The sequence below is a fragment of the Leucoraja erinacea genome, chromosome 14 (assembly GCF_028641065.1).
Source record: "Leucoraja erinacea ecotype New England chromosome 14, Leri_hhj_1, whole genome shotgun sequence".
Lineage (NCBI taxonomy): Eukaryota > Metazoa > Chordata > Chondrichthyes > Rajiformes > Rajidae > Leucoraja > Leucoraja erinaceus.
The window spans coordinates 30,081,291-30,094,437 of record NC_073390.1 but is presented as its reverse complement, the minus strand read 5'-3'; the positions used below and the strand labels follow the sequence as shown (position 1 = coordinate 30,094,437).

Sequence of the window (13,147 nt, the reverse complement as noted above, 5' to 3'; positions counted from 1 at the left end):
TGTCTCTCAATAATGCTCATTGGTCTAAAAATCCAAAAGTTCCACATACTTTAGGTTTATTTTAACTACTGCAAAACATCTTCTGAAAACCTTTGTCTAGATATCCTCCACACTCTCTCCCAATAATTCTAGATATAAAGAGGAAGAAGATTGGCCAACATTGCCTTTCATCACAGAGGAATGTAGGGAATCCACTGTGGTGGATGTTAATGTTAAATTTTATGTAGTTGTGTGTCTTGTTGTGTTTTTTTTAGTATGGCTGTATGGTAATTCGAGTTTCATTGTACCTTAATTGGAACATGTGACAATAAACTGACCTTTGAACCTTCATCTTTCTCTATTTGGTCGCACCTTTATCTTTCCCATGAATCCCATTGTTTGGTCCCTCAACTACTTAATTTTCCTTCCTGTTCCTTGTCAGTTGGTGTAAATACTGGTTCCCTCTTCTCAAGTTTCCTTCCCCTCTGCCTTCAGACCCACAGACAATCACCCTTCATCCACTGATCTAATCTTGCCAACTGCCACCTCATTTCTAACTCAGAACTACTTGCATAACACACTATGATTGCTGTTCTGACACTCCGATAGTCCCATAACATCAATCGATTAAATGCATTTCCTGTCCATGGTCCTTGTCACAAACTCTGAACCCCAGCGACCAGTTTCATGTCTCCTTCTGCCATCTGTCCTAAAATTAAACCAGATTGCTGACAACAATGGTGGCATACCTGAACTTTGGATAAGCATTAGACCTTTTAATCTTGCCATCCTTAAACCCAACCATGCTCACAATGATAGCATCTCCTGAACCTAACATTCATCTAGTACATTGCTCCTGAAATGCCCAATCATGCTTTTGCCATGCCCGGACACAAATCTTCCAACACATTCCTCTGCAGGCATCCCTGTTCTAATCTCCGTAAACCTCAGGTCATCCACAATCCTGTTAACCTTGAATGACCGTGTGGTCCATCCACAATGTCCATCCGACCCTGGGGTTGTGACCCCGTGTGGTTCCCAACTGAACAGTTGCCTGATTTTAATTTCTTGTTTTCCTATACCTCTGGGATGACCTTTCTCTGTCATATCCTTGTAGCTATCTGAGGTTTCTACACTCCTTTAAAGCTGGCCTTTTATTCATTGCCAAATCAACTGCTCCTGGTGTTAAACTCTGGAAGTATTGCACTTGACCATGCCTCCTTACAATACATTATTTAAAATCCATGATTAAGCTTTTGTTCATATACTTCTGTTAAGTTAACACAGTCCTCACATTTATCTGGGTTACTTTAGTTCAAAGTTAAGTGATGGCTATTTTTTCAAATCCTAGCAACCTATCTTGTTTTCAAATCTCTCTTCAGCCTCAATGCTGTCTACTCTGTTATCTCCTCCAGCCCCTGCAATCACCAAACTCTAATTCTGGCCTCTTGAACATCCTCCTCCTCCTTCCATACATAATATCTCCAACTTTAGCCAGTATTATCTGCCTGGTCTGAAGAAGGGTCTCGACCCAAAATGCACCCACTTCTAATCAGAGATACTGCCTGTCCCCGCTGAGTTCCTCCAGCTTTTTGTGTCTATTATCTGCCTAATATTTGCTTGGTTCTTCTGGTGTCAAATTTTGTTTGATAACATTCCTGTAGTGTTTTAGTGCATTCTCCAATATTAAAAATATTCTTTTAGGTTATTGCCTGAAATTAATTGGTTGAAATATCTTAAAGCAGTACACATGATTTAATTACATTTCTTAGCCCAGACCTCTTAACATTACCAGATAAGCCAAAAACTCTCTGTTCTAGCAGAGAGGTGATAATATAATAATGCACCTCCCCAATAAAAGGCATACAAGACAAAACTGAGAAAGTCAACGGATTGAAAGCAGCTTTAATTAAAGCTGTAGTTGTCCATATCCATGAAGGAGAGTGTAGTTGAAATACTCCAATCCTGTGATCCATCCTTAATTACTCCCTCCCCTTCGATTCTCTCTCTGTCTTCATCTTCTTCTTCGGACCCCTTTATTCCATCTTTTTCACCCCCTTTCTTCTTTCTGGATGAACCACGACCTGGAAACAGAAAGAAATGTAAATGGTAAATAGCACAAAGTTAGGATAAGAAATGGCTATGTACCCGTCGCAGACTCTGCCCTTTAAGTCATAAAGTCATACAGCACGGAAACAGGCCCTTCAGCCCAATTTTCCCATGCTGACCAACATGCCCATCTACACTAGTTCCACCTGCTTGCTTTTGGCCCATATCCCTATAGAGCTATCCTATCCATGTACAGTACCTGTTTAAATGTTTCTTGAACATTCTGATAGAATCTGCCTCAACTACCTCAAGCAGCTTGTTCCATACACCCACTACACTTTGTGTTTACCCGATCCTCTCATGACTTTGTACATCTATGTAAGATCACCCCTCATCCTCCTGCACCAAGGAATAAAGCCCAAGCCTGTTCAACTCCTCCCTATAGCTCAGGCCGGGCAACATCCTTGTTTTTTGGTTTTAATATTTTATTTTATTAGAGGTAAGTACAATCATATGGCACCAAAGTGCCTAATATATATTTTCATAATACATTTTATGTACAGCTTCTTATTTTTTTTTGTTATTTTAAAGAAAGATTAGAATGAGAAAAATAAATTAGATAGTAAAGGATAGAAAAGCGTGAGATATACAGTGTGTGAAGAAAAAGAAGAAAGACGAATGGGTGAAGAAAGTTGAGAAAAGGAAAATAGAAAAAAGAGAATAAGACATTAAATTTTTTTTTTTTTTAAAGGGTAAGAAGATAATTGTTTATAATCTTGACCAACCCTCGTCCAGTCCTGAAACAGTTAGTTTTTACAATTGTGTTGCACCATATGATTCCAAAAAGATGACAAATGGAGACCAACTTGTTATGAATTGGTCTGATTTATCCATTAGGAGGAATCGCATTTCCTCAAGATGTGCGGTGTCCAACATACTTGCAATCCACATTTTAAGCGTTGGTATTGAATTATTTTTCCAAAATTTAAGTATTAATTTTTTTGCTATTATTAAACAATAGTTAAAAATCCTTGTTAATCTTCTCTGCACCATTTTAAGCTTGACATGATCTTTCCTATAACATGGTGACCAAATCTGAACACAATACTCTAAACGTGGCCTCACCAAAATCTTATATAGCCGTAACACGAACTGTAACAGTAAGATGGTCACAAAATGCTGGAGTAACTAATCAGATCAGGCTGCCTCTCTGGAGAAAAGGAATAGGCAACATTTTGGGTCTTCAGAGTCTCAAAGGGTCAGGAGAGGGGGAAGAGCATAGGTGTTCAATGAAACGATCGCCAAGTCTGTGTTTGGTCTTACTGATATAAAGGAGTCCACAGGAGTCCATACATAGGAGAACAATGGATACAATAGATGATGTTGGCGGAGGTGCAAGTGAATCTCTGCCTCACCTGAAAAGACTGTTGGTGTTATCAAAGCCCATTGCTTTAGCACACAAAACTCCCCCATAGAAGTTTATCTGTCTCATTCACAACATTATAAACCCACTGACTCCCATGGCTATCTGGACTACACTTCTTCCCACCCTGCTTCCTGTAAGGACTCCATCCCCTACTCCCAATTCCTCCGTCTACGCCGCATCTGCTCCACGGATGAGGCGTTCCACACCAGGACATCTGAAATGTCCTCACTATTCAGGGAACGGGGGTTCCCCTCCTCCACCATAAATGAGGCTCGCACCAGGGTCTCCTCCATACCCCGCAACACTGCTCTCTCTCCCCATCCCCGCACTCGCAACAAGGGCCGAGTCCCCCTAGTCCTCACCTTTCACCCCACCAGCCGTCACATACAAAAAGTAATCCTCCGTCAGTTTCGCCACCTCCAACGTGACCCCACTACTCGCCACATCTTCCCATCTCCCCCCATATCTGCCTTCCGCAAAGACCGCTCCCTCCATAACTCCCTTGTCAATTCTTCCCTTCCCTCTCGGTCCACCCCCTCGCCGGGCACTTTCCCTTGCAACCGCAAGAGATGCAACACTTGTCCCTTTACCTCCCCCCTCGACTCCGTTCAAGGACCCAAGCAATCGTTCCAGGTGCGACGGAGGTTTACCTGCATCTCTTCCAACCTCATCTATTGCGTCCGCTGCTCTAGATGTCAGCAGATCTATATCGGTGAGACCAAGCGGAGGTTGGGCGATCGTTTCGCCGAACACCTCCGCTCGGTCCGCAATAACCAAGCTGACCTCCCGGTGGCTCAGCACTTCAACTCCCCCTCCCACTCCGCCTCCGACCTCTCTGTCCTGGGTCTCCTCCATGGCCACAGCGAGCAGCACCGGAAATTGGAGGAACAGCACCTCATATTCCGTTTGGGGAGTCTGCACCCCGGGGGCATGAACATCGAATTCTCCCAATTTTGTTAGTCCTTGCTGTCTCCTCCCCTTCCTCAGCCCCCCTGCTGTCTCCTCCCATCCCCCAGCCTTCTGGCTACTCCTTTTCCCTTTCTTGTCCCCACCCACCCCCGCCCCCGATCAGTCTGAAGAAGGGTTTCGGCCCGAAACGTTGCCTATTTCCTTCGCTCCATAGATGCTGCTGCACCCGCTGAGTTTCTCCAGCTTTTTTGTGTAACATTCTTAAATGCATCCTTTCCTTCTGGTACATAAACGTTCCTGGTGAATCCCATTGCTCCAGTACAGTAAGTCTCCAAGTTAAATCCATTCTCTGGAACAGAACATTTCTGACTGAATCCCATCTCTCTGGAACTAATGCTCTTTGCAGTTATTCTTCCAAGGCACTTAACTCACTTTGGAATCTTTCCCTTCACTCCCTTATCCTACAACCAGACAGTCGGTGTGAATCCAAGGGTTGAATGGTTGCTTCTGTTTTGTTAGTAACCCAAGATTCTCTACACAAATGGATGATTTCAGAGCCCAATCACTTTGGTCATTAATAGACAATAGACAATAGGTGCAGGAGTAGGCCATTCGGTCCTTCGAGCCAGCACCGCCATTCAATGTGGTCATGGCTGATCATCCCCAATCATTAAATGGCTAATGTTGACACAACAGCCTGCAAATGCTGGGATATGGAGGAATAAGCAACTTTCCAGACTCAGCAGGTCAGTCAGCATCTCTAGGGGGAAAGGAACTGTTGATGCTTCGGATCATAATCTTGTCTTAGGTCCCGATATGGGGTTTTGTGTTCCAAAACATCGACTTTTCCTTTCCACCCCATAGATGCTGCATGGCCCGCTGTGTTCTTCCAGCTCTTTGCTCAATTACTCCTGATGGCAGTTGGCCAAGAATTACCAGTCCGTAATATCGGGGAATTTTTTTAACAACTGGGGACAATTGGAACTTCCTCTCATAGTGGATGATGGATTTCTGGAATTATCTAACCCAGAGAGTTGTGGAGTAGGAACATTGGAAATATTCAGAGAAGGCAGATCTGTTATTTGTACGATCTGGGGCTTGAAAGCTATTTGTAATTGGCACAGAAGAGATGAGGCCTGGGGTATATCACCCATGATCATTTTGAATGGTGGGGTAGGCTAGATAAACAAATAGTAAATAGAAAATAGTGCAGGAGTAGGCCATTTGGGCCTTCGAGCCTGCACCACCATTCAATATGATCATGGCTGATCATCCAATCAATATCCCATACCTGCCTTCTCTCCATACCCCCTGATCCCTTTAACCACAAGGGCCACATCTAACTCCCTCTTAAATATAGCCAATGAACTGGCCTCAACTAACTTCTGTAGCAGAAAATTCCACAGATTCACCACTCTCTGTGTAAAAATGCTCCCATTTCCTTATGTCTGAGAAGAGTTGTCCCTGCAAGCTTCAACATTATTTACCACTGGTATCCATGCTGCTCTTGACGCTGGTGCTTTGGGTCCAAGAGAACACAGGACAAGAGTAGGTAGTGGTCAGTCTAACAGGCATCAGGGTCTGTCACGGGCAAGGCTAATGCTCAGGCTGCATGAGGTGATTAACTGGTCAATGAGATCAACGTTTGTTTGATTTAAAGAGTATATGCTTACTTTGGTTAATTGGGGAAGATGGTAAATTTGGGTTTTGAAACGGCGCATGTCAGTGTAAATAGCTTCAACCTTCATAGGTTACTTGTGATGAGTTCCAGGAAGAACACTCTACCCCTTTATTTAAATGCAGGCTTATTATTTGGCCTGGTACCTTTAATGACAGTCAGGGATTCCTCTAAGTATGCCCCGATCTCCCTCATCACGGTAAAACTCCAGTAATCTGCTCCACTTCCTCTGAGCTCCCAATGGTTTGGCTTCAGGTTTGCCAAATGCATATTCCTGAGCTCTCGTTCACACAGTGGGGCCTTGGTTCTGCACCATTCTTCAGCTCACCACTTCCCAAGCTCCCTTTGAACTGACCTGGGCCCAGTTTCCCGTGCACTCTTTAAAGCTACTGGAGAAGTTGCCATGCAACATCATACAAATAAAGAATTAGAAGTGGTATTAATATAAATAACATCCATCCATCAGTCCAGAAAGACAATTTGTTCAGTCCTGAACATGTCAGAATATTGGAAGGTTACTGTGTATTATGGTCTGTGGTCAACGGTTTCCTAAAGACCCCTGACTATAAAAATAAGATACCGTGCTGCAGCTGTTACTGTGCTCATTGGTATGCTAAGGTTTTGCAGGTTAAACTTTTACCTCTCCCTTTCACGACGTAGCACTCATCCTTGTGAAACTCGTTCCATGCTGCCAGCTTGCAGGCCTTGCTGCAGTAATACACTTCCTTGCACCGGGTGCAAGGTGTCAGATGGACCCCCACCGAGCGGCCGCAGTAGTAGCAGAACTTGAATTTGAAGAGATGCCTACTGCAAGAGGAGAAATGATGTTAGCCAAAACTGTGGGATCAGTAACAGAGGGGGTGAGGGGGACTATGGCTGCATTCATATAACCATATAACCATATAACAATTACAGCACGGAAACAGGCCATCTCGGCCCTACAAGTCCGTGCCGAACAAATTTTTTTTCCCCTTAGTCCCACCTGCCTGCACTCATACCATAACCCTCCATTCCCTTCTCATCCATATGCCTATCCAATTTATTTTTAAATGATACCAATGAACCTGCCTCCACCACTTCCACTGGAAGCTCATTCCAGTGGAAGTGGTGGAGGCAGGTTCATTGGTATCATTTAAAAATAAATTTTTCTTCAGGTTTCCTTCCACATTCCAAAGACACACAGGTTTGTAGGTTAATTGGCTTCTGTAAAATCGTCCCTAGTCTGTCAGATAGAACTAGTGTTTAAGAAGGAACTGCAGATGCTGGAAAATCAAAGGTACACAAAAATGCTGGAGAAACTCAGTGGGTGCAGCAGCATCTATGGAGCGAAGGAAATAGGCAACGTTTCGGACTGATGGAATTTGTGCACCGGTGATCGCTGGTCGGCGCCGACTCAGTGGGTTGAAGAGCCTGTTTCCAGGCTGTGTCTCTTAAACTGATGCATGTGTGCTCTGCCCCTGTCCACATGAGGGTCTCTGCAGGACATTAGCGGTGACACCAGGCAGAACAGGGAGGCCAAAGGAGAGACAGTAGCTGGCTAGAGTTTGGCAACCCATTTTTCCTTAAGGTGAAGATAGACACAAAATGCTGGAGGAACTCAGCGGGACAGGCAGCATCTCTGGAGAGAAGGAATGGGTAACATTTCCTGCAGTCAGCCTGGGACAGCTGCCTGTCCCGCTGAGATACTCCAGCATTTTGTATCTATCTTCGGTGTAAACCAGCATCTGCAATTCCTTCCCACACATCTGCTTAGGTTTTAGTTTTTAAGGTTTTTTTTTAGATACAGCGCAGAAACAGGTCATTCGGCCCTATTAGTCTGGTGCTGTAAGTACTGTCAGGCAGCAACTCTACCGCTGCGACACTGTGTCGCCCTGAGTTGTCTGAGCTTCCATATCAATTCCACTATTCTGCCCAATGTCATCTTCCTTGATTGCCTTGGTGACCAAGATTAGACTCCAACTGAGCATCCACAGTCGCTGGAGAAGCAAATTCCGAAGACATGCAATCCCTTGGGTGAATAAATTACACTGTATCTCAGTTCAAAAGGCGGGCTTTATATTATGAGTGTTCCATAGAAGAAACAGCTTCAACATTTGCTCTGTCGTGCCTGCTGCAATGTAATGGATTCCAACAAGATCACCTCACATTCCTCTAACTCAAGGAATCAAATGCAATCCTGGCAGCAAAACAGAGCAATGGCAATGTGATGGTGGGCAGCCTACTGCAACAATAGTCAGGAGACCACAACAGTCACTGGGGATCAAGATTATTGACACTCAATGATTAAATGGCCAAAGCCATTTTGACTGGGCAGGCATCAATGCAATTGGCTGGAACTGGGCATTGCGTGGTTTATTGTTTTGTTGCTGAAAAATAGTGAAAAGCTTTCCATGCTATCCAATTATATCAGATAACATTTCCTATTATATCAGATAACATTTCCTATGATACAGTCAAGCCATACACATTACAGTTACAGAGGAAAAAACCCAGCATATGCAATTAAGGTAGGTTGGAAGATTGGGACTATTCCCAAACTAATGGGAGAACCAATCAGTGGTCTGATAACAGCTGGAAAGAAGCTGTTCCTCAGTCTGGTGGTATCTGCTTTCAATTTTCTGTGACTTCTGCCCCACAGGTGCGGGGAGAAGAGGGAATGCCTGGGGTAAAAAAAAGTCCTTGATTATGTTGGCTGCTTTCCTGAGGCAGCATGACGTGTAGATGGAGTTGATGGTGGGGAACCTGATCTGTGTGACAGGCTGGGCTCCATCCACAACTCTTTGTAATTTGTCGCAGTCTTGGGCAGAGCTGTTCCCAAATCATGCTGTGATGCAACCTGATAGTACGCTATTTGCAGTCCATCTATAAACATTGGTAAGAGTATTTGGACACATGCCAAACTTCCTTGGTCTCCTGAGGAAGTAGATGAGTTAGTGTGCTTTTTTTGGCTGTAGCTTCAATGTAGTTGGTCCAGGAGAGTTTGTCGCTGGGAACGTGAAGTGAGTGAGAGATGGCAGATGTGCTTGTGACAGCATTGATCAGAGTGGACACAAAGTTCTGTCTTCACCCTGATGAAATCCTCCATTAACCTTATGACTCTAAGATGGCTCACCACCACATTCTCAGGAAGAATAATGGATGCAGCCTTCTCAGCAATCCACAAAATACCTGTGCACGCCAATTCAAGTTGTTTGCTTTCTTTCTAAAGATGTCCACAGCTCTTGGAGATGCCAGCAGGCACATACCCACACTAACCTCCGCCCTGCATCTCCCACTTGCCAAGAACATCCAGACGCCGACCCGTTCATCTGCTCCTGTCAGATGTTCTTCTGGCTGTGAAAGCAGTGCAGCAGCAACAAACTGTGTTGCGAGAGCATCATAGAAACATAGAAACATAGAAATTAGGTGCAGGAGTAGGCCATTCGGCCCTTCGAGCCTGCACCGCCATTCAATATGATCATGGCTGATCATCCAACTCAGTATCCCGTACCTGCCTTCTCTCCATACCCCCTGATCCCCTTGGCCACAAGGGCCACATCTAACTCCCTCTTAAATATAGCCAATGAACTGGCCTCAACTACCCTCTGTGGCAGAGAGTTCCAGAGATTCACCACTCTCTGTGTGAAAAAAGTTCTTCTCATCTCGGTTTTAAAGGATTTACCCCTTATCCTTAAGCTGTGACCCCTTGTCCTGGACTTCCCCAACATCAGGAACAATCTTCCTGCATCTAGCCTGTCCAACCCCTTAAGAATTTTGTAAGTTTCTATAAGATCCCCTCTCAATTTCCTAAATTCTAGAGAGTATAAACCAAGTCTATCCAGTCTTTCTTCATAAGACTTTCCTGACATCCCAGGAATCAGTCTGGTGAACCTTCTCTGCACTCCCTCTATAGCATCAATCAGGTTACATTTTAATCCTACCACTTGCAGGCGAGAATAGAAGTCTGGCCAAAATACTTAAATGATGCGACAGAAGCTAATCCAATGTTTCTGACTGTTTGTACGGTACCTATTAAACAGACATACTATAGCCAGTGTTGCAGTGCTAAGTTTTTAGGTGCCGGAGCTGTCAAACAAGGGCGTCATTTCAGGTTTTGCTTGGGGGAGGGGGGGGCAAGTTTTCACCCAAGGGGGTAAAACAAGATTATAGCCTATCACTACATCCCAGTGTATAACTAGTACAATAAAGTTTTTAATACTTCATTTAATAATAACAAAATATTGCACGGTTGCACTCACTAGTTATCATGAAATATAATTAAAAAGCAAGTAAAGAAAAAGACGGTAATCATGTATATTTACAGAGGTGGCGGCCCGGCACCAACTCGCCGTCGCTCCCGCAGCTTTGTGCCTTCACACACACTCCCACACACACACACACACACACCCACCACACACACACACACCCACACACACACACCCATTCACCCACCCACTCACATCTGCAATGGACCACAATTCTACTTCATTCGACACCAGATCCACACCCTCAACAAATGCTTCCTCACCTACCTGGACACAAGGTGGTCCCTCCACTGACACTCCTCGACTCGACTGCCCGCCCACAGGCCTGGAGCCCCACCGCTGGACCACGGCGCCGCCTGCCCAACCACCACGAGGCCGAGATGGCCACCACGTGGAGCAGCAACAACATCCACCGCCTCTCCGACCCTCACCACCTTCCCAGCCAAACCCAGGCCCGGACCATCGAAACTGCCATGGCTGCCGACTCTCACCACCTCCCCGGGGCCACCGATGCTGCTGCCGTCGACCTTCACTGTCTTCCTGGAACCACCAATGCCGCCGCCGCCGACACGTATCTCTACTCCAGCCCCCCACAAGCCTCCACCACCAACTCCGCCGACCCTCGCCTCTCCACCGGCCACCAGCCGGCCAGAGGCATCACATCACCACAGTTCCAGGCTCAGCACCAGACCCACAACCTCCACGATGCAGACAGCACATGGTCTGACTCTGCTGGGTCCTATTGCTCCCCCCTCTCACCCCCCCCACAGGGAACCTCAGTCGTGATGGGGCTTCCCTTTCCCCCTCTTTCAACCAGGTTACCCCGACCACACACACCCTAGTTAAAATTCCCGCTGTTTTATTTTGGATTTTTTTTTTTTTTACAGAGGTGCCGGAGCGATGCTACGGTGAGATCTGGCAGCACTGCACCCCTGACTATAGCTATAAAACCATCCTTGGGGTTTTTAATGGAAAACTAGGCACCTGTTCTATCAATGGCTTAGGTACAAGATGGTTTCAATCCATCTGGGCAGGGAGAAACTCCAGTTCAAAACTTTATCACGCAACCAAATGTTGAAAGTTAGAAATTCTGTCTGGGTGTAATTAACAACTCACTATGTTCCTGCCGTATTAAAATATAAGTAGCTTTTAGTTATATTTTTTAATTTTATATTATTAGCTGTTAGCTAGCTGTTCCCAGCTGTTATAAGGCAACTGAACCATCCTACCGCAACTAGAGCAGTCCCGACCTACTATCTGCCTTATTGGTGACCCTCTGATTATCTTTGATCGGACTTTACTGGCTTTATCTTGCACTTAATGTTATTCTCATGTATCTGTATATTGTGAGTGGCTCGATTGAAATCATGTATCGTCTTGCCGCTGGCTCGCATTAAAAGCTTTTCACTGTACCTCGGTACACGTGACAATAAACTGAAGTGAACTGAACTTAAGTATATTTTTAAATTTTAGGTTTTTAGTTCAAGTAAAGTAAAATAAGTAGCTTGTAGTTTGATTTTACATTTGGGTTGAGAACTTCGCTAGACAGAATTCGAAATGATTCAACATCTGGCTCACCCCATTTGTGCATGGCTTCTTGACGGCCTCTATGGCCTTCTGAGGCCATGAATTCCACAGATTCACCACCCTCTGACTAAAGAAATTCCTCCTCTTCTCCTATCTAAATGTCCATCCATTTATTCTATGGCTATGGCCTCTGGTCCTAAATTCTCCCACTAGTGGAAACATCCTCTCCACGTCCAATCTTATCCAGGCCTTTCACTATTTGGCAATTTTTGATGAGGTGTCCCCTCATCCTTCTAAACTCCTCATCATATGGGATCATCCATGGAATCATCCAACAATCATCCCTGGGATTATTCTCCTAAACCTCCTCTTGACCCTCTCCAATACTAGCACATCGTTCCTCAGATATGGGACCCAAAACTGCTCACAATACTCACCAGTGACCACCAGTGCCTTACTTCCTACAGAGTCCCACTCGCTGGGACACAGTTGTCATGCTTCCTTTCATCCGAACTAGATCCCGGGAAAATTTATCATACTATCTAATATTTAATTAACACCTAGGGGACAGCGCACGATGGAAGCCTCGCCAAGAGTCTACCTGTCTTTTCGTCTTTTTTTTTGTTATTTTTAGTGTATTTTAAATGTATGTGTCAATGTTCTCTGGTTTTTTTATGTGGGGAGTGGGGAAGGGGGTCGGGGGAGACTTTATAAAATCTCTTACCTTGCCGGAGATGCGATTGTTTTCTGGATCATATCTCCGGTCGTTCTGCGGCCTAACATCATGGAGCTGGCGGCCTTGCTCGCGACTGACTTTAAGCCCCACCGCGGGGACGTGGACTTACAATTGGAGCTGATTCCTTGCCTGGGATATCACCATTGAGAAGCTTGCCATCTCGGGTAGACACCGATGTTGGGAAGCTCCAAACAAAGCAGAAGGTTTCAACCAGGCCCGACCTGAAGTCCGATCGCCTGGCGCGGGGGAGTTTAGATTTCCCCCCGATGCAGGAGCTTGATCGCCCCGACACAGAGCGCCCGACCGCCGGCTATGGGAGCCAAGATCGCCCGTCAACGGAAGGCTCGTGGCCCCCGACCGCGGGAGACCAAAGAAGGGAAGAGATTGAACTTTTTTTGTCTTCCATCACGGTGAGGAATGTGGAGAATGTGGTGGATGTTTATGTTAAAATGTATTTTGTGTGTTCTGTTGCTTCTTATTGGTATGACAGTATGGCAAATTAAATTCCTCATATGTTGCAAAACATACTTGGCTAATAAAGTATGATTATGATGATTATGAATATCTAATAAAAATAAATTAAAGTGTTTTGAGGCATT

General features: G+C 45.0%; 1 protein-coding gene across 2 annotated transcripts in view; it reads right to left on the bottom strand.

The window, feature by feature from the left end:
- Positions 1-400: 400 nt before the first annotated feature.
- Positions 401-13,147, bottom strand: part of ankmy1 (ankyrin repeat and MYND domain containing 1) — a 58,593-nt gene continuing 45,846 nt past the window's right edge. Inside the window, exons 15-16 of one of the 2 annotated variants that reach the window (XM_055646026.1) lie at positions 6,682-6,848; positions 401-2,063 (exon numbers count right to left, since the gene is read on the bottom strand). In XM_055646026.1, the coding sequence (XP_055502001.1) occupies positions 1,885-2,063; positions 6,682-6,848 (346 nt within the window). In that variant the 3' untranslated portion in view covers positions 401-1,884. The remainder of the gene's footprint in view (positions 2,064-6,681; positions 6,849-13,147) is intronic. The other variant, XM_055646025.1, reaches the window with a different exon arrangement.